At 39.0% G+C, this 20,678-nt stretch overlaps 2 protein-coding genes across 2 annotated transcripts; one reads left to right on the forward strand and one right to left on the reverse strand.

Moving 5' to 3' along the window:
- The first annotated feature begins 10,545 nt into the window (after window positions 1-10,545).
- On the forward strand, window positions 10,546-14,275 carry LOC105392182 (transmembrane protein 208). Its single transcript, XM_011563779.3, has 4 exons — window positions 10,546-10,724; window positions 10,936-11,094; window positions 13,026-13,162; window positions 13,527-14,275. Exons 1-4 carry the CDS (start codon window positions 10,716-10,718, stop codon window positions 13,747-13,749), a joined length of 528 nt encoding a protein of 175 aa, XP_011562081.3. The 5' UTR covers window positions 10,546-10,715; the 3' UTR covers window positions 13,750-14,275.
- A 144-nt stretch (window positions 14,276-14,419) lies between these two features.
- On the reverse strand, window positions 14,420-20,462 carry LOC105392186 (facilitated trehalose transporter Tret1-2 homolog). The gene is made up of 9 exons (XM_048628097.1): window positions 20,306-20,462; window positions 19,553-19,782; window positions 19,023-19,157; window positions 18,719-18,874; window positions 17,763-17,930; window positions 17,168-17,300; window positions 16,574-16,806; window positions 16,054-16,248; window positions 14,420-15,686 (listed from the first exon to the last, which is right to left on the reverse strand). Exons 1-9 carry the CDS (start codon window positions 20,379-20,381, stop codon window positions 15,420-15,422), a joined length of 1,593 nt encoding a protein of 530 aa, XP_048484054.1. The 5' UTR covers window positions 20,382-20,462; the 3' UTR covers window positions 14,420-15,419.
- Window positions 20,463-20,678: the final 216 nt, after the last annotated feature.

The following is a 20,678-nucleotide window of genomic DNA, read 5'->3' on the forward strand; positions in this document are numbered from 1 at the left end:
CAGAAGTTTGGTTAAATTCATAACGTATTTATTAACTACTAGCTGTGCCCGCGAGCTTCGCTTCGACTGTTTTCCCGTGGGAATTCCGGGATAAATAGTAGCCTATGTTCTTTTGCCAAGTTCTATATACACCTACTATAATTATGTGCCAAATTTCATTCAAATCCGTTCAGAGGTTTTGGCGTGAAAGAGTAACAGACAGACAGACAGACAGACACAGTTACTTTCGCATTTATAATATTAGTTGGGATTAGGATGTACTACTGGAGAATGACCAAATTTCTATGGCACCATGACCAGCCGCAGAGCAGCCGTTAATAAAACTAAAAGACAAAATTACCAAGGTAATGGCGTCACTCGCTAATTGGTTTGGTGCGAATGGGATGCTTCTCAATGTGGAGAAAACTAACATTATGCACTTCCAACTAAGAAGAGTGAGAGGTCACGATCTGGATGTCATGTGTAATGGACAACCTGTCCCACAAGTTGACCAAGTGAAATACTTGGGCTTCACGGTAGACAGCGCGCTCACTTGGTCGGCACACATTGACCTCGCCTGTGGACGGCTAGCATACCAGTGTGAAGTTGGCAGCCTAAAGTTAGCAGCCTAAGTGTAGACGACCAAATTAAGTAGGTTACGATTTGTACCACACACATTATTCAAAATTAAGGCTAATTTCATATTACTAATAAATACAAATGTATAAAATAATGAAAATTTAAAACATCGAATGACAAAACCGCAAAATAAAAAGCACAATAAATTTTAAAAAATCTATTCTCCAAGAGTGGATGACGTTTCAACCACGAAGGAGTCGGAAAGCCACGACCAGACCTAGTTTAAATCGAAGGCTAGTTAAGTACCAACACCTGAAAGAAGTTTCATGAACATTGAAAGAGGATTACAGGTGTCAGTAAGAAGAAGAATGCTGAAATCTGGGGAAAAAATACATATTTCACAAAGTGTTTTAAAATTTTCAGCTGAAAATGCTGATAAGACCACAACGTCTGCTGGTTTTTATGATCGGCACTGATGATTGCTGAAAACCATTTTCAGGATTTTCAGCTCACATGAGTACCTCTCCAGTTATAGGTAAATAGGTATTTAGCGGCCTAAGTCGAAATATCACTTTTATACCCTCAGATACCCTAGAAGCAGGTGGAAAGCCACGACCAGACCTAGTCTAAATCGAAGGTTGGTTAAGTACCAACAGCTGAAAGAAAATTCATCAACATTGAAAGAGGATTACAGGTGTCAGTAAGAGGAAGAATGCTGAATTCTGGGGAAAAAATACATATTTTACAAAGTTTTTTAAAATTTTCAGCTGAAAATGTTGATAAGACCAATACGTTTGCTGGTTTATATGATCGGCACTGATGATTACTGAAAACCATTTTCAGGATTTTCAGCTCACATGAGTACCTCTTCAGTTATAGGTAAATAGGTATTTAGCGGCCTAAGTCGAAATATTACACTCGTACCCTCAGATACCCAAGAAGTAGGTGGAAAGCCACGACCAGACCTAGTTTAAATCGAAGGTTGGTTAAGTATCAACAGCTGAAAGAAGTTTCATCAACATTGAAAGAGGATCACAGGTGCCTGTAAGAAGAAGAATGCTGAATTCTGGGGAAAAAACAGACATTTCCCAAAGTTTATTGAGATTTTAGATGGAAAGCCCCATGGATCCCCTAGAAGTAGTTGGAAAGCCACGACCAGACCTAATTTAAATCAAAGGCTGGTTAAGTACCAACAGCTGAAAGAAGTTTCATCGACATTGAAAGAGGATTACAGGTGTCAGTAAGAAGAAAAATGCTGAAATCTGGGGAAAAAATACATATTTCACAAAGTGTTTTAATATTTTCAGCTGAAAATGCTGATAAGACCACAACGTCTGCTGGTTTTTATGATCGGCACTGATGATTGCTGAAAACCGTTTTCAGGATTTTCAGCTCACATGAGTACCTCTCCAGTTATAGGTAAATAGGTATTTAGCGGCCTAAGTCGAAATATCATTTTTATACCCTCAGATACCCTAGAAGCAGGTGGAAAGCCACGACCAGACCTAGTCTAAATCGAAGGTTGGTTAAGTACCAACAGCTGAAAGAAAATTCATCAACATTGAAAGAGGATCACAGGTGTCAGTAAGAGGAAGAATGCTGAATTCTGGGGAAAAAATACATATTTCACAAAGTTTTTTAAAATTTTCAGCTGAAAATGTTGATAAGACCAATACGTTTGCTGGTTTATATGATCGGTACTGATGATTACTGAAAACCATTTCAGGATTTTCAGCTCACATGAGTACCTCTTCAGTTATAGGTTAATAGGTATTTAGCGGCCTTAGTCGAAATATTACACTCAAACCCTCAGATACCCAAGAAGCACGTGGAAAGCCACGACCAGACCTAGTTTAAATCGAAGGTTGGTTAAGTACCAATAGCTAAAAGAAGTTTCATCAACATTGAAAGAGGATTACAGGTGCCTGTAAGAAGGAGAATGCTAAATTCTGGGGAAAAAAATACATTTCCCAAAGTTTATTGAGATTTTAGGTGGAAATCCTCATGAATCCCCTAGAAGCAGTTGGAAAGCCACGACAAAACCTAGTTTAAATCAAAGGCTGGTTAAGTACTAACAACTGAAAGAAGTTTCATGAACATTGAAAGAGGAATACAGGGGTCAGTAAGAAGAAGAATGCTGAAATCTGGGGAAAAATACATATTTTTGTGAAAAATACACTTTGGGAAATGTCTATTTTTTCCCTAGAATTCAGCATTCTTCTTCTTACAGGCACCTGTAATCCTCTTTCAATAATGATGAAACTTCTTTCAGCTGTTGATACTTAACCAACCTTCGATTTAAACTAGGTCTGGTCGTGGCTTTCCACCTGCTTCTTGGGTATCTGAGGGTACGAGTGTAATATTTCGACTTAGGCCGCTAAATACCTATTTACCTATAACTGAAGAGGTACTCATGTGAGCTGAAAATCCTGAAAATGGTTTTCAGTAATCATCAGTGCCGATCATATAAACCAGCAAACGTATTGGTCTTATCAACATTTTCAGCTGAAAATTTTAAAAAACTTTGGGAAATGTCTATTTTTTCCCTAGAATTCAGCATTCTTCTTCTTACAGGCACCTGTAATCCTCTTTCAATGTTGATGAAACTTCTTTCAGCTATTGGTACTTAACCAACCTTCGATTTAAACTAGGTCTGGTCGTGGCTTTCCACCTGCTTCTTGGGTATCTGAGGGTACGAGTGTAATATTTCGACTTAGGCCGCTAAATACCTATTTACCTATAACTGAAGAGGTACTCATGTGAGCTGAAAATCCTGAAAATGATTTTCAGTAATCATCAGTGCCGATCATATAAACCAGCAAACGTATTGGTCTTATCAACATTTTCAGCTGAAAATTTTAAAAAACTTTGTGAAATATGTATTTTTTCCCCAGAATTCAGCATTCTTCCTCTTACTGACACCTGTAATCCTCTTTCAATGTTGATGAATTTTCATTCAGCTGTTGGTGCTTAACCAACCTTCGATTTAGACTAGGTCTGGTCGTGGCTTTCCACCTGCTTCTAGGGTATCTGAGGGTATAAAAATGATATTTCGACTTAGGCCGCTAAATACCTATTTACCTATAACTGGAGAGGTACTCATGTGAGCTGAAAATCCTGAAAACGGTTTTCAGCAATCATCAGTGCCGATCATAAAAACCAGCAGACGTTGTGGTCTTATCAGCATTTTCAGCTGAAAATATTAAAACTCTTTGTGAAATATGTATTTTTTCCCCAGATTTCAGCATTCTTCTTCTTACTGACACCTGTAATCCTCTTTCAATGTCGATGAAACTTCTTTCAGCTGTTGGTACTTAACCAACCTTCGATTTAAACTAGGTCTGGTTGTGGCTTTCCACCTGCTTCTTGGGTATCTGAGGGTATGAGTGTAATATTTCGACTAAGGCCGCTAAATACCTATTTACCTATAACTGAAGAGGTACTCATGTGAGCTGAAAATTCTGAAAATGGTTTTCAGTAATCGTCAGTGCCAATCATATAAACCAGCAAACGTATTGGTCTTATCAACATTTTCAGCTGAAAATTTTAAAAAACTTTGTGAAATATGTATTTTTTCCCCAGAATTCAGCATTCTTCCTCTTACTGACACCTTTAATCCATTTTCAATGTTGATGAATTTTCTTTCAGCTGTTGGTGCTTAACCAACCTTCGATTTAGACTAGGTCTGGTCGTGGCTTTCCACCTGCTTCTAGGGTATCTGAGGGTATAAAAGTGATATTTCGACTTAGGCCGCTAAATACCTATTTACCTATAACTGGAGAGGTACTCATGTGAGCTGAAAATCCTGAAAATGGTTTTCAGCAATCATCAGTGCCGATCATAAAAACCAGCAGACGTTGTGGTCTTATCAGCATTTTCAGCTGAAAATTTTAAAACACTTTGTGAAATATGTATTTTTTCCCCAGATTTCAGCATTCTTCTTCTTACTGACACCTGTAATCCTCTTTCAATGTTCATGAAACTTCTTTCAGGTGTTGGTACTTAACTAGCCTTCGATTTAAACTAGGTCTGGTCGTGGCTTTCCGACTCCTTCGTGGTTGAAACGTCATCCACTCTTGGAGAATAGATTTTTTAAAATTTATTGTGCTTTTTATTTTGCGGTTTTGTCATTCGATGTTTTAAATTTTCATTATTTTATACATTTGTATTTATTAGTAATATGAAATTAGCCTTAATTTTGAATAATGTGTGTGGTACAAATCGTAACCTACTTAATTTGGTCGTCTACACTTAGGCTGCTAACTTTAGGCTGCCAACTTCACACTGGTGGCTAGCATCGGCTTGCTTCGCCCTATCACGTCTAACGCCTAGCTTATCACTTGAAAACTTAAAAAAAGCGTACTACGGCTACTTCCACTCCATCCTAACATATGGAATAGACGTGTGGGGTGATGCAGCTGATGCTTATAAAATTTTCAAGAAACAAAAAAGAGCTGTTCGTATTATTGCTGGGACTCCCTGGGACCATCACGCAAGAGATTTGTTTGTAAAGTACAAAATACTAACTGCGCCATGTCTCTATATATTAGAGGTAGCGAAGTATGCGAGACGGAATCTTAATAGCTTACAAACAATCGGTGACACTCACAACATAAACAAAACACTAGGCAGCGCCACCGCCTGTGCACGCCCGCGAGGAGACTCGCCAAGTCCGACAAGACGCTGGGTGTGCTGGCCCCCAAGGTGTACAACGCTCTGCCTAGTGACATTAAGGCCTGGGTCTCCTATTTTATGCTATATGCGGCGTCCGACTTTGACGTAAACGTTTCGATCAACGTCCTATGGCCTACCTACGGCATCTACGCGCCAACGTCGCCGTGTGAGGGAGACCGCATCAGTACATTTCTATAGTGAGCATCGTGACGCGGCCTACGGCTTGACGCTGGACGCGAACTACGGCGTAAATAGGAGACCCGGGCCTAAGTCTGCCCCGAGTGACGCTGTATTCATTGCCAAGCTCAAAAAGTTGTTGGTTGGTATGGCCTGTTACTCCACTAGTGAATTTTTCACTAATGTATCATTTGCCAATGAGGTAGCTACTGTATAGTTAAGAACTGTTTTTGTAACTATGATTTGTAATTATAATGTGTGACGTCTGTATACTTGTAAGTCTTTACTTTTATACTGTACCCTCTTTTTATTATACTTTAATATGACGTGTAAATTGTAAAAAGAGGATGGGCAACAATATATGGGAGCTGGGACCACCCTCCAATAGCAGTAAGACTAACGTCATTGGATAGGTCTTGTCAATAGGAATAACTTTTGCTTTGACAGCTTTGTTGTCACAGTTGTCCGTTCAGAGATATATGACTTATAAGTTCCGATACTCGTCAGTTCATCTTACTGCTATTGGAGGCTGGACCACCCTCCAATAGCAGTAAGACTAACGTCGTTGGATAGGTCTTGTCAATAGGAATAACTTTTGCTTTGAAAGCTTTGTTGTCACAGTTGTCCGTTCAGAGATATATGACTTATATAAGTTCCGATACTCGTCAGTTCATCTTACTGCTATTGGAGGCTGGACCACCCTCCAATAGCAGTAAGACTAACGTCGTTGGATAGGTCTTGTCAATAGGAATAACTTTTGCTTTGACAGCTTTGTTGTCACAGTTGTCCGTTCAGAGATATATGACTTATAAGTTCCGATACTCGTCAGTTCATCTTACTGCTATTGGAGGCTGGACCACCCTCCAATAGCAGTAAGACTAACGTCGTTGGATAGGTCTTGTCAATAGGAATAACTTTTGCTTTGACAGCTTTGTTGTCACAGTCGTCCGTTCAGAGATATATGACTTATATAAGTTCCGATACTCGTCAGTTCATCTTACTGCTATTAGAGGCTGGACCACCCTCCAATAGCAGTAAGACTAACGTCGTTGGATAGGTCTTGTCAATAGGAATAACTTTTGCTTTGACAGCTTTGTGGTCACAGTTGTCCGTTCAGAGATTATGACTTATAAGTTCCGATACTCGTCAGTTCATCTTACTGCTATTGGAGTCAGAATACACCTCCACCGCTGCCTTTTTTGTATTTTATCGTCAGTTATTGTTATCCAATATGCCCAGATCTCGTCTGATAGTGTAGATAGTGTAATTATAATAATAAAATAATAAATAATTAAAGAATCACCAGTGCTATTATATTTCTTCCCAAGAAAATATTCAATTAACCCCCTATCGGAACTTATATGTCATATATCTCTGAACGGACGACTGTGACAACAAAGCTGTCAAAGCAAAAGTTATTCCTATTGACAAGACCTATCCAACGACGTTAGTCTTACTGCTATTGGAGGGTGGTCCAGCCTCCAATAGCAGTAAGATGAACTGACGAGTATCGGAACTTATAAGTCATATATCTCTGAACGGACAACTGTGACAACAAAGCTGTCAAAGCAAAAGTTATTCCTATTGACAAGACCTATCCAACGACGTTAGTCTTACTGCTATTGGAGGGTGGTCCAGCCTCTAATAGCAGTAAGATGAACTGACGAGTATCGGAACTTATATAAGTCATATATCTCTGAACGGACAACTGTGACAACAAAGCTGTCAAAGCAAAAGTCATTCCTATTGACAAGACCTATCCAACGACGTTAGTCTTACTGCTATTGGAGGGTGGTCCAGCCTCCAATAGCAGTAAGATGAACTGACGAGTATCGGAACTTATAAGTCATATATCTCTGAACGGACAACTGTGACAACAAAGCTGTCATAGCAAAAGTTATTCCTATTGACGAGACCTATCCAACGATGTTAGTCTTAATGCTATTGGAGGGTGGTCCCAATCTGCCCATTGTCATTTATCAATAAAGGATTGAAATTGAAATTGAAAAAATAATGAAATATTATATATGTCGCAGGCATCTGGTTTAATTTTCTTTTTGGTTGAATCACTAGCTCGTTCACTGAATGACGCTATTCAACCGCTTCTTCGCTTTTTAACCTCATATAAAACACTTGTATCAATGAATTAAAATAGGTTTGATTAGTGGCTGCTAACTTAGGTAAAGCGGGTCAGACCCCTTAGCTTGAATTTTCATCGTGAAGGTGAAGTACAATTCATCGAGTTATTTTGTATGAAAATATGAACAGCGACCCTGGCGGTCGGTAGCAAAACTAAAATTTTCCTACAAAGTTCATCCAGTAATTTTACTTCACGTTCACGATAAAAAATCATGCTAATAGGCACAGGGGTATAATCGTGACAGTTCTGACATTGCGAAAAAGAGACGCTTATAGTGCCACAAACTTATCTGTTCCGGTGAGAGCGAACTAAATTGGTCCATATAATCTATGTCAATATGAAATTCATTTAGTAAGTAATGAGGTATGGACCAATTTAGTTCGCTCTCACCGGAACAGATAAGTTTGTGGCACTATAGCTACATTAAGCGTAAGAAAGAAACGTTAAGCTGTAAATGTTTTTTGTCCTTTTTGCTGTGGCGCCTGTTTACGTCAGTTCTCTTTGCCAAACAATGAAACAAATGAAAAATCTTTGCCAAACAAAGGCTGACAGTTACAACAAAATTTTCTAAATGCTATTTATTTTTGATTTGCTAGTGATTTGTGGGTGTTTATTAAGTTTATTAGACTATTATCATCACTTAACGAGTGTGTGACATGGGTGGGTGGATTTTGTTCGGTTGTATAGAGCATATTGAACGAAAACACGATGGAATGATGGATGAGATATATTTTCACATGTAAGTAGATACTATCAAGTTTAACAAGCTTACATTCATCATAGTACTATCTATTGGCTCGATTTTAATATAAAACGATACTAATTTTAATACTGTAAGGTCTTTTAGTATCAGTTTTAAGTAAAAATTACGAGGTACCATATCATAACAAATCACATGGTGTTGCAAGTTATTGAAAATTTATTTTACCCACAAATATTATAGTATGCAAAGAAAATACTAGAAATTGTAACGGACTCGGGTTGGGTTTACAAATGGGGCGCATGAATTCGGTTTTTGTGAAGATTGTATTTTGTAGAAGTCATTCTCCTCTTTCAAATGAGGTGCCTCTCATTGTGAGGAAACGTTCGTTTCGTTTTTTTCTTCTATGTGTGATTTCTTCTGTATAATATAAAGTTTATTGTATTGATACGAAATGCGTGTTTCCTTTAAAAAAAACCCCATCACATATTTGGCCCACGATTATAATGCTCATGTTCATCCATTTATCTCTGCTTCATAGGTTTCCGACAGAAAAAAAAATATCAAGAAAATGGATAGACATTACCGGTCGCACAAATTGGGAACCAAAGAAACATACAAAAATTGTGTTCGGCACATTTTGAAGAGGATTGTTTCAATTGGACGAAGACAATGAATCATACAATCCACTCAGTTTGTGTATATTAAATAATTATATTGAAATCAAATAAAATAAATAAAAATAAAATAAAATTTATTTGAGCAGTAAAATAGTAACATTACAATTAAATAGTGTCACTGTTACCCGTATCGATATCGATCAAAATAGGGTCGATGCGCATACGTAATATTGGAGTGGCGAGGTGTTTGATATTTTGTTTTATAATAGCAGTTGAAATATTGTCCCAACCAGACGAGAACGTGTTTTTAAGTGTATTAACTATGGAAATTAATTCAGTATCATTTATAGTTAAAAGAACAAATGAATTAAGAGAGCCAATTGTATCTTTTGTATGTATAGGCTGGGTCAAAGCTCTGCGAGAAACAATGTTTTGTGCTAGTTTTCGCCCAACACTAGTAAAGTAGTCGTTTGCCTCATTCAATGTTTTTACAGGATCCTTAGCTGGAGATATCATATCAAGTGATGCATTTTTTTTAGGTTTATAACGAGTTATATCATTAATTACTTTCCAAGTTTGTTTCATTCTGACCTTCCTAGCCGCATCTAATATAGATTTTTCATATTTCCGTTTCAATGATTTGAGAATTTTGTTGCAATAGTTTCTGTACCTACGATAAGTTATTGCCAATATTAGATTATCTGGATCCAAATTTACTTTTTTGTGCATCTGGTCTCTATTTTTCAAGCATCGAAGGAGGCCTGGTGTCATCCAGGGTTTTAACTGTATTTTTCGTTTAGATAGAACCGATACCGTAGTATTTGAAGTTATCACGTCGTTAATTTTTTTTATGAAAAGATTTGTAGCTAAATTACTATCGTTACAGTTAACCACATCATTGAAATCCATGGCAGAAATTTCCTTGTTGATCCCTTGGTAGTTCACTTTAGCGACAGTATTAGTTGTATGGTGTATATTGCTATGCTTGAGGTTAAGTGAAATAAGTATGAGTAAAGTTTTTTTTCTTATATCGTCGGTTGACAGGAAAAACTCACTAAGGCTGATTTTTCAATATTCAGATAAATGTTATCTGGGTAATACAAACATTGAGAAACATTGAGACGCAACAGCATCAAAATTATTTCCCAGCAAAACTTTTATCTGGCTATTGAAAAATTAGCCTTTAGTGTCTTTTTCCTGTCAACCGACGATATACTCAAGTTTTGTTTTTGTTATTATGATAAGTTAAATTTCCCCATATTTAGGTTTAATTTTTTTGTCGGCAACATCTATGGTTTGAGTGAGAAAGAGAATAGTGCACACGGCGATTGCCAGTCTAGAGGTAGTAGGTCTATGCTAATAGGGGTCTGATTTGGTTTTCAAGTAACTAGCGACATCTATGTATATCCGAAAACATTAAAAGTATTCCTACTGCATACTAGATGGCGTTAATTTTTTTTAATAATCACGCATTACTCCTACACAACTCCTACAGCTGTTGATGTAGATCTTCTTGTTAGAGAAGTAGGTACTTAATCTACTTCCATGTACTTAATGTTCCTGGTGACTGTAGAAAATGTGAATAATAATGCAATGAGGCTGTTTGGATTTTTATCTGGTGCATTAAAAAAAACAAATTTGTTACTATGGTGCTGACGTGCCATGACATTTGTGACGTTTTTGAATGCGTGACATTTCGACTTAGAAATGTTTTCGGATGTTTTTCACCGCACCAGAAATTAATAACTATAAACTTCACTAAACGTAAAGACTGAAAGAAATTTTGTGCTATTCATTAGGAAACAATACTAGCCTTCTATCCATAAGCTTTTAATACATTTTCAATATGCCACCGGTAAGTATAAACTTTATTTCTGTAATAATCTTTCTTCTTAACCACCGTAGCGTATATCGCCACTAATAATATGAAATTCTATAACTATCCCCTTCTTAAATTATTCATACTTTACATAAAGACTTGTAGCTTGTTTAAAAATATTGATTTCATTTATAATTGACTAGATAACTATACATTCTCATTCATAACCTATTTTATTAAATTTCAGCCTCCAAAAGGAAAAGCGCCTACAAAAGGTGCGAAACAAATAGTGGAAGAAAATCTAGCTACAATAAAGTTTTATAGGAACATGTCGTTGGCAGCGGCTGCCATATACAGCACTGTCACACTCGCCTTGTTCTATGACAGCCTCACCGCTTGGTATATTGTAAGTATACAGGGTAACTCTAAAATCATGGACCGAAACATTAACTTGTACCCAAGATACTGAATAATGCAATAGAATTGTTTAACTATAAGTACTATATTCAGTCAATAGCTCAATTTATATTCTCAGTTTATTTTAAATAGCAGATTTTAGTATCAAATATGTTATAATTTTATGATTTTTTAATAAACTAGTTAAGGTTCTACACTCGCGAGCAACCAAATCGACTCAAGCCTTCACGGCGCACATATACATTGATTTTCCTAAAACGATAAATGGTAAATATAAAAGTGATATGTCATTCGAAAGCTGAAGAATTAGGCTTTCAATTAAGATCAATACCATAAAAAAAAACTAAGCGCAGATTTAATGACGCATTTTAATTGCCCGTCAGTGTTAATTACCTCATTAGGAATCCACGCCTTGCGCTACCTGATCCCGCTATAAAACCTTTCCACATCCGGTGTACCTTATCAGTCGCTTGTTGCAAGTTGACCGGTACACATCTCGTTGCATTGTATTCATTGTTTTCGCAAACCCATGGATACCACACCAGAAGAAGCTGCTCAAGTTGTTGCCTTGCTGCAACAAGGGTTAAGTCAGCGAGCAGTCGCTGCCCAGCTCCACTTGAGCCAGTCTGCTGTATCCCGAGTATACAGACGGTTCCAAGAGACTGGTGCCTTCAATCGAAGACCAAGAACGGGCCGCCACCGCTGCACTTCAGAGAGAGACGACCGCTTCATTGTCTCAACCTCGCTGCGCAATCGACACCTTACGGGCGTTGATGTGCAGCAAGAACTGAGACGTGTACGACAAGTGGCTGTCAGCGAGTGGACAGTGAGAAGACGCTTGAAGGAAGCCAACTTGACACCAAAAAGACCTGCATCAGGCCCCAAATTGACTGCAGGCCACCGACAAGCGCGTCTTCAGTTTGCTCGAGAGCATCTCGATTGGAGCATTGCGCAATGGCGGTCGGTCCTGTTTACTGATGAGTGCAGAGTGTGTCTGCATGGCAGTGACAGGAGAGGCCGGGTCTACCGGCGTCCGGGGGAACGATTTGCCCAATGTTGTTTCGCTGAAACAGTAGCATATGGCGGCGGTTCCTGCATGATGTGGGCTGGTATTTCTCTAGAGGGAAAAACCGCACTTGTTTTCGTGCCTGGAGGCGGCCGAGGAGGCGGGTTAACAGCTGATCGGTACATCACCGACATTCTACTCGGTCATGTTGTGCCCTATGCAGAATTTGTCGGTGAAGACTTCGTGCTAATGCACGACAATGCCCGCTGCCACACGGCACGAGTCAGTCGGCAGTTTCTGAGAGAGAAGGAATTGCGCACGATGGACTGGCCTGCGCTCAGTCCTGACCTGAATCCCATCGAACACTTATGGGACGAGCTCAAAAGAAGAGTTCGGGCCAGGAATCCAGTCCCTGCAAGCGTGGACGAGCTGAAGACAGCTTTATTAGAGGAGTGGGACGGCATTCCTCAGGAAACTGTCAAAAAGTTGATAAGGTCTATGAGAAACAGGCTGCAGGCTGTAATTAGGGCAAGAGGGGGCAATACAAAGTATTGATTTAAATAAATAAATTTTTATCTTAACATTTTTTGTTTAATTTGTATAATACGATACCCATACCCTTTTTTCCTAAATTCCCGTTTTTCCTACAATTGCGTTCAGACATCATTTATTTCAAAAATGATGAATGGATTTCAATAATAATGATATCAAATTAAAGCTGACATCTTAAGCTTTTAAATGACATATCATTTTTATTATTTCTATTCATAATTTTACTTGTATTAATGTATGTTTGCGCCGTCAAGGCTTGAGTCGATTTGGTTGCTCGCGAGTGTAGTTTACCTTCTAAAGGAACATGCATGCAAACATTGAATCTATTTATTTTTACATATGGAAATATTCTCCCATTCCAGTCTCTAAATGTGCTGGTGTTTGCGATATACGGGGGGTGCTACCAGATCATGAAATACATTAGTAAAGCAACATACACCGACTCCAACCAGCTGCTGGACTCCGGACTCGACCTCAACATGGAGGGGGGAATGGGGGAGTAAGTATTCATGTTTTACTTGTACCTAATATCTTCATTACTATAATTTTATGTGCCAACCTTACCAATATTAGATAGCATTGTTAATCTAAGAGTGGTCAGGTTTCTTTGCCCCCGACTCTACTTAATGTTAATCTACTTATCCTCTTCTGGACCTAGGGCTCTCCCAAGGAGCCCCACAACACTGTCACTGTAACTAATAAAACTATTTTATAAATTCACAATACGCAACTTTATGTAACTAAAGAAAAAAAAAAAAAAGACTAAGCGGACCACTCTTTTAATAAATACTTTACAGACCTAAAAACCCTAAGCATAAAATAGCACTTACAAAACATTATATTTACATAAAATCTCTTTCCAGGCACGTAAAAGACATAGTGATCCTAATATCAATAACGCACGTCCTCGCCGTCGTGTCCAACTACTTCTGGCTATTACTGCTGTTGCTGCCACTTAGGGCAGTCTGGCTGCTGTGGACCAACATCCTCGGCCCGTGGTTCTTCCAGGAGGCCCCGCAGGAGACGGAACAGGACGAGAAGAAAAAGAAGAAGATGGAACGCAAGATGAAACGGTATCAGCAATAACATTGGAAACAAGGTGTCGAGGTATTTGTTCAGTTGCTATGTATTTTAAGTGAAATCAATGTATTTATGAACTAGCGACGGCTGCTGTACCCATAGTACCCAACCCATAAGCATTTTGGTAATTCATCTGAAAAAAACTAATAGCAGTTGTTTGCCTAGACTAGATAGTTAAATTGATTTGTTTGTACCTATAGGTAATGGTAATAGTATATGAACTGAAGTCTTTCCTTTTGGAAAGCATTACACTCGGTTTTATTTGACAAAAGGTTTACAAATGTGGTACAAATCCATTTATTACAGCTCCTGCTTTACTTTGAATCTTCGAAGTGAAATGAGTTAATTATTTATCTTGGTGTGCAAACAAAATATTATTATATTTATTGGTTTATTGGGGTTGGTTAAAATAAGGATTGTTTTTTGTACATAATTAGTTATGTTGTGGTTTAAAACTATTTAATTTAAAAATAGACTATTTGTCAATTTATGTAAAAGTCAGTAAATTAAAGACAATTTGCATTTTTGAAAACGAACTATTTTATTTATTTATATCAAAAGATAAAGACAAGATGTACAGTATAATTTATTAAATTAATTTATAAAAAGGTATATAATTATTCACATTATAATCAAAGAAACAATGTCTACAACAAATGTAGGCAAGTTACTTTATTATATTGTAACTATTTGTAGTACGAATACATAAAAAAAATACATTAATTAAAAGTACAACGATATAAACAGTTAACACAAAGTTTATAAACACAAGAAATGTATAGTCACTAGGACTAGATAAAATTATTCAATCAAAAAATTATAAGTAATATTATATCATTATACAGTATGTTAATGATATTCTAACTTAACCCTTTTGATTCTCCTATTGGACTTTTCCAGTTATATTTTCTAGTGCCAATAAACTGAGTCATATATTAAAAATCTACTTCTCTACGATGTGTTGAATGATAAAAAAACTATTTATTATACTTATTAGATTTACATAGGCCCATGCAAAAATAACATCACAAAATTATATCACAAAAATAGGTTCACGTTATAAAATTTAAAAAAAAACTATATACAAGTTTGTGCAATAAATTCTAATTAGGATTACAACAACTTATCTTTAACATAAGATAGTATTTACTGTTGTGAGGTAGCACTAAAATTATTATTTATAGCGTTGTTTTTAAATCCCAAGGTGCTAAAATAAGTACTAAGTAAATAGTAGTAGCCGAAATTGTGCCTAGTAGCTACCTAAGTACAATTCTACTCTACCTATTGCCTCTTTACAAAAACATACAAAATTATAATTTAAACCACACACACAACATACCATTAACTAAAAAGAGTAAATAGGGGGTAACCCCAATCACAAAATAAAATTGAATATGTAAGTCCCATTTTGCAATGATTAGAACAACCCTATGTTTGCAACCACATACACTTTATTAATGTACAGGTGTAAATTATATTTCCTAAAATTAGTCTACACGATACTGATAAAACTGAACAAGGTTCCCCAGTATTTCCATGTTTTATTCGATCCCTACAAATGTAAGTACATACATAATATTTCAGAAGAGTTGTTCAGTTTCACCAATAGATCTTGTAGCTTCTTAACATTTACACCCTGTACAATCAACTACATTTCAAAAGGAGGTTTATAGGTTTCAAACCTCTTCGCAATCCGACCTCGATATATCCGAGTCACACTCCTCAGAATCCCTTAACTCCTGGTAGATTTCATCGACTTTCCTCAGCCGCGTCTCTGGTACCACTAGCGCGATATAGATGGCGTTTGCGAGACAAATTGCGCCAAATATGAAGAAAGTCACGTGGACCCCCACACTGTTGGCTAGCGGCTTGAAGAAGCGAAGCTGAATGAAGTTGAAGAAACATACAGTGGACATGGCGATTGAGGTCACTGTGCTCCGGTACTGGAAAATAAATTGGTTTGTTTCAGTGAGAGCTCCACTATCCACTAATGATAAGTTAGATTCCGGGTATTGCACTGGCATCGGATTTTACAGAATTCGTCTCTTACTGAAGTATACCAACGCTTTCTACACAATCGCCGACTTCTGCAATTTATTGCCAGTGTAAATCCGGATTTACATAGATAAGTATAGAAGTTAGAAGGTCTTAACGGCGAAAAGTAGATTCTTAGGTAAATTTTAAGCAGAGTCTTAATAGGGCTTAGTTAGATATTAAGGTACAAAAGTTTAGCTTCTAATGAAGCTAACTAGCTTGTTGTATTTATCAGAAAGCTCATATGTAGGGTATGTATGTAGGTCTAATACTAACCTGAAAGCTAAACATCTCGCTCATGACGACAAGCGAGACGGGTTGCAAGCCACTCGCGTCACAGAAGATGCACACACACAGCGCCACTATCGGGATCCAGTGAGCCATGGCCTCGTGGCGGCTGAGAGCCAGGAACCACAGCGCCAGGGCACACATGCTGAGACCGGAGACTAGCGACGTGATGAAGAGAAGCGGCTGGGGAAGAAAGGTTTGGATTGTGAAGCTACGTGCAGGAAGCTGACTATCAGTTTAATATTTTGTCCCTTTTCATTGCAATTTGCACAGGTCTAGTGCTAGTTGATGGGTGCACTCACACACACACACACTAGATGTCCTAGACAGATTGACTCAAAAACTCCGAAGGTAAAATTTCAGAATATTATTGTTAAACGTACCTACTCTCGAAAGAAAATATTAAGTACCTACTTACATCTTCTCCATACAAACTTTGATCACATGACTTCGAAGAAAATCATACAGCACTTTCTAAAGTACCAGGACATCATATCTCTCAACGTACCTTCCGCCCCAAGTTCTCCACACTAGCCGACGCGAGCGCAGACCCGGCCACCTGCACGACCCCCAACATCATGGCTTGCTGGTTGGGAGTCAGGACCAGCCCTGACTCGGGTGACGACGCCATGCTGAAGATATCGCTCGCGAAGGTCAGGACGGGGATGGTGCCGCACACTTCGCGTGCTATGCTGAGCACCATGGTTATTCGGAACGCTTGGAAGAGGATCTTGTTTGTGACTGTAAAGAAAGTAAATGCTTTGGTTAGATTTTCGTGTATATAGAGGTCTCGGATATGATAACAGTGATACCTGTAGGTATCTGTTTAACTATATATGTATTGTGCTTTCCTAGTTGGTTAGAAGTTTGGACATAAGTATAGTTAGCGCATTTTTTTACTGAGGGTTGATCATTTTGAAAACTGAGATGATAATCCTACATAGGTATAAGCATGCCAATTTAAATCTATGGAGATATTCATATGTCATCGGACAGTCTACAGCGAGTCTTATAAGAAGGTCAGCAGTTAGATGCATGCATGCTCATCAACAACTTTTATGCTTTATAGTCTCCTAGTAAAACACAATTTATTTTTACTCACAGATGCCTCTAATAGCGAACTCGGTGTTCCCTCTCTCTTCCTCCTCCTCCTGCTTCAGTAGCTGCATCTCTGTCTGCACCAGCGGGTCACTGGTCGAGCGGCAGCGCAGCCACGCTATCACTTCCATGGTCTCCTGGTACATGGAACATGAGATACATAAGCTGTAGTAGCATTAGCAATAACTGGTATTGGGCTCGTTATCACTTCTATTGACTCCTGGTATATGTTAAATAACATAAGTACCTACATAAGCTTAATAGTGGTAGATAGACGTGCTTTATCTGCTAAATTCGTTTATGCCAACCAACTGGTATTGGCGTAGACAAGTTCTCGAGTGGCAAACTAAGCGTGGGATGACGTGCAAGTGGCAGAGGGACTGGACAACTGGACATGTATCGTTCGTTTCGTTGCTAAAATACCTACACAAGATCTACCAACTAATAAAACCTAATTCATAAAAAATCTAGTTCGATGGAAAAGGTTTGCCACTTCTTATCGTGCGCCCCGTACTACCTCACCTCATGCTGCCCCCGGCGCAGCAGGTAGCTGGGCGACTCACCTCGTGCTGCCCGCAGCAGGTAGCTGGGCGACTCACCTCGTGCTGCCCCCGGCGCAGCAGGTAGCTGGGCGACTCGGGCATCTTGAGGAACAGCAGCACGTGCGCGGCCGGGATGGACAGGCACACCCACAGCACCGCGTGGTAGCTCAGCATGTCCCCCAGGATGTAGAGGAGGAGGTTGCCTACTGTTTGGGAGAGGATTACCTGTGTGGGGCGAGAAAATATGTAGTTAGTTATGGACAGACTCACGGTCTCAAATATATGTACATAAGCTAATAAAGCACTGTAGGTACATAAAATTTGTAAGCTGATGTTGCTGTGCGCTGGCCATGGAGAAGAGAGGGCAAGCTTAACATTGGCGCCTTACGACCCGCTGCCTGGACCGATGACCTTAACCAGGTGGTCGGCAGTAGCTAGATGAGGAAGGCCAAGGACAGAGTCTTGTGGTTCTCCTTTCAACATGTCTGTATGTCCAGGAGTGGATGATAGCACACTGATGATGATGAGAATAATGATAGAACTGGAAGAAAAATTGGGAACAAGGAGCCCAAATTTAAAAGAAGAGTTTTTGTTATAAGAATGTCCTGTGTCTGTTCAGCCTATACAACAACATTATTGTTAATAAATAATAAATAAATAAATAAATATGTGGGGACATCTCACACACGGCCATCCGACCCCAAGCTAGGCAGAACCTGTGTTATGGGTGTCGGACAGCTGATATATCTACACAAATACATAGATAGATAGATACTAAATATAAATATCAACACCCAAGACCCGAGTACAAATATCTGTCTTTAAACAAATATCTGCCCCAGCCGGGAATCGAACCCGGGACCATCGGCTCAGTAGTCAGGTCACTAACCACTACGCCATTCGGTCGTCGATGTTAATACTCGTACTTAAACTAAAAAAAAATCTTGCTTATTTCTTTTCAGTTAGTATATCATAACTAGTTACTTTCTATTAATTTAAATCCACACCCTTACCAAAGACCCCATAGCCCCCCTTATGCTGTCCTCGCTGATCTCCTTGGTATACAGGGGTGCCACCACGTAGCAGCCCGCCAGGCCAGCCCCAGCCAGCCCGCGCGCCGCCACTAGCGCCCAGTGCTCCGTGGAGCAGAGCTTGATGGCCCAGCAACCCTGGAAGATGAGGAAGCGGGTAGGTAACTAAGTAGGATTCATTCAAACGCGCCTCTTTCTGACGAAATATATGCTCTTTCCATCGATCACAGGGCTATCACGAAGTCAAAGCGATATACATTTTGAATTCAGAAATCGTTGTCAAGACAAGTTTGTAAGCAAGTTTGCGATATGTGTACAGGGGTGCCACCACGTAGCAGCCCGCCAGGCCAGCCCCGGCCAGCCCGCGCGCCGCCATCAGCGCCCAGTGCTCCGTGGAGCAGAGCTTGATGGCCCAGCAGCCCTGGAAGATGTGGGGAAGTGGGTGGGTAAGTATAGAGCGGTGGAAGCCCACAAGATCTAATCTGCTTCTGAATACAGAGATGCGGGCTAAACTGTGACGTGTAGGTCCATAGATAAAATTTTATGTTGGTACAATTTCATATATACAATCTCACATCAGATATCAAAAGCCTCCTCAATAACTACCTACAAACATTGTATAATGTACAATAATGTTCAAATTGCTCTTCGGTGAAAACATTGTGATGTAGGTAATCTACACCTATGAAAGTTAATAAGCAAACGAACCAAACATCTTACAGCGGACCAGAAAAATGGTTTATAAGGTTATTATGGGCGTTGACTCCTTAGGTTGTCTAATTTAGTAGCAATAATAACAACCAAAATAAAACTCACAACAAACTGCGCAGAAGTGAACATAAGCGCCGCTTTCCTGCCGCATCGGTCCAGCATATACCCGAACACAAACACCGCTGGCACGGCCGTCGCGAAGGTTGCTGCCGCCATCCAGGAGATCTCGTCATCAGTCATGGGCGTGCCTCGAGGGGAGTCGGGAGACTGGAGCACCAGGGTCATGGGAGACATCCAGCCGATTGACGCGCCGTAGCAGAGGACTGGCAGGTTTACTGTAAAGGGATTGTAGTGGGTTTGGTTTGAAAGAAAGAAAGAAAGTACGTTTATTTCGAAAACACGCAGAAACAACACTAAAATAAATAACGTTTGGTGGTCTTAGCTATCGGTAACATTGGGGCCAGTACTAATATGAATGTCTAGGCTGCGCTGGACGTATTGTAGGTATAGGTACTGTCGTACTCTGTTGATGTTGATACGTCACTCGTAGGGGCTTCTTTTGCACCCTCGTATGTTGTTAATGAGAATGGTTTGTATCTAGTATACTTAGTGGTAGATTATTAGCTGATAATGATGTTTCAAGGCTTCTTCTGAAGTCGTTGAGAAACAGTGGACGTGTCTTTGCTGATGATGATTCTTATGAATAATCTATAATCTTTTTACACTTTGAAAGTGCTTAAAAACTTATGTATTTAACCAGTTGTGCTAAAATACAAAGGTAGGAATTTAAATAATGTTAAGTAGTTAAAATATAAATACTTCTAGATTATTTGATAATATAGTAAAGATTATTCTTACTGAGGATCCCGCATAGAACTTGATTAAACTGACTCCCTTCCCTCCGGAAATAATTGAAGAAATTCACAAAAAACATGCTAACAACACTAAAATTCAATAATTTAGTCACAAAATAAAATTATTAAAACATTATCAGGGAATAAAATTGATTTAATCGCGTACAGAAACAGATGGCGACTTTACTATTTTGATGTTATTTGAGGGTAGATAAACTTTAGGAAAATTTTGGTTACTCAGTTATGCGCTATTGCCATTCTAATCTTTCAGGAGCTTCTATGGGCGATGGCAATGGATGAATTCCGAGATTACTTTAGGCAAACATAGTGTGGTCTCCCTTCTTCAGAGCGATGATTGAGATCTTTGAAGAGGCCTA

Source organism: Plutella xylostella, chromosome 20, assembly GCF_932276165.1.
Source record: "Plutella xylostella chromosome 20, ilPluXylo3.1, whole genome shotgun sequence".
Classification (NCBI taxonomy): Eukaryota; Metazoa; Arthropoda; class Insecta; order Lepidoptera; family Plutellidae; genus Plutella; species Plutella xylostella.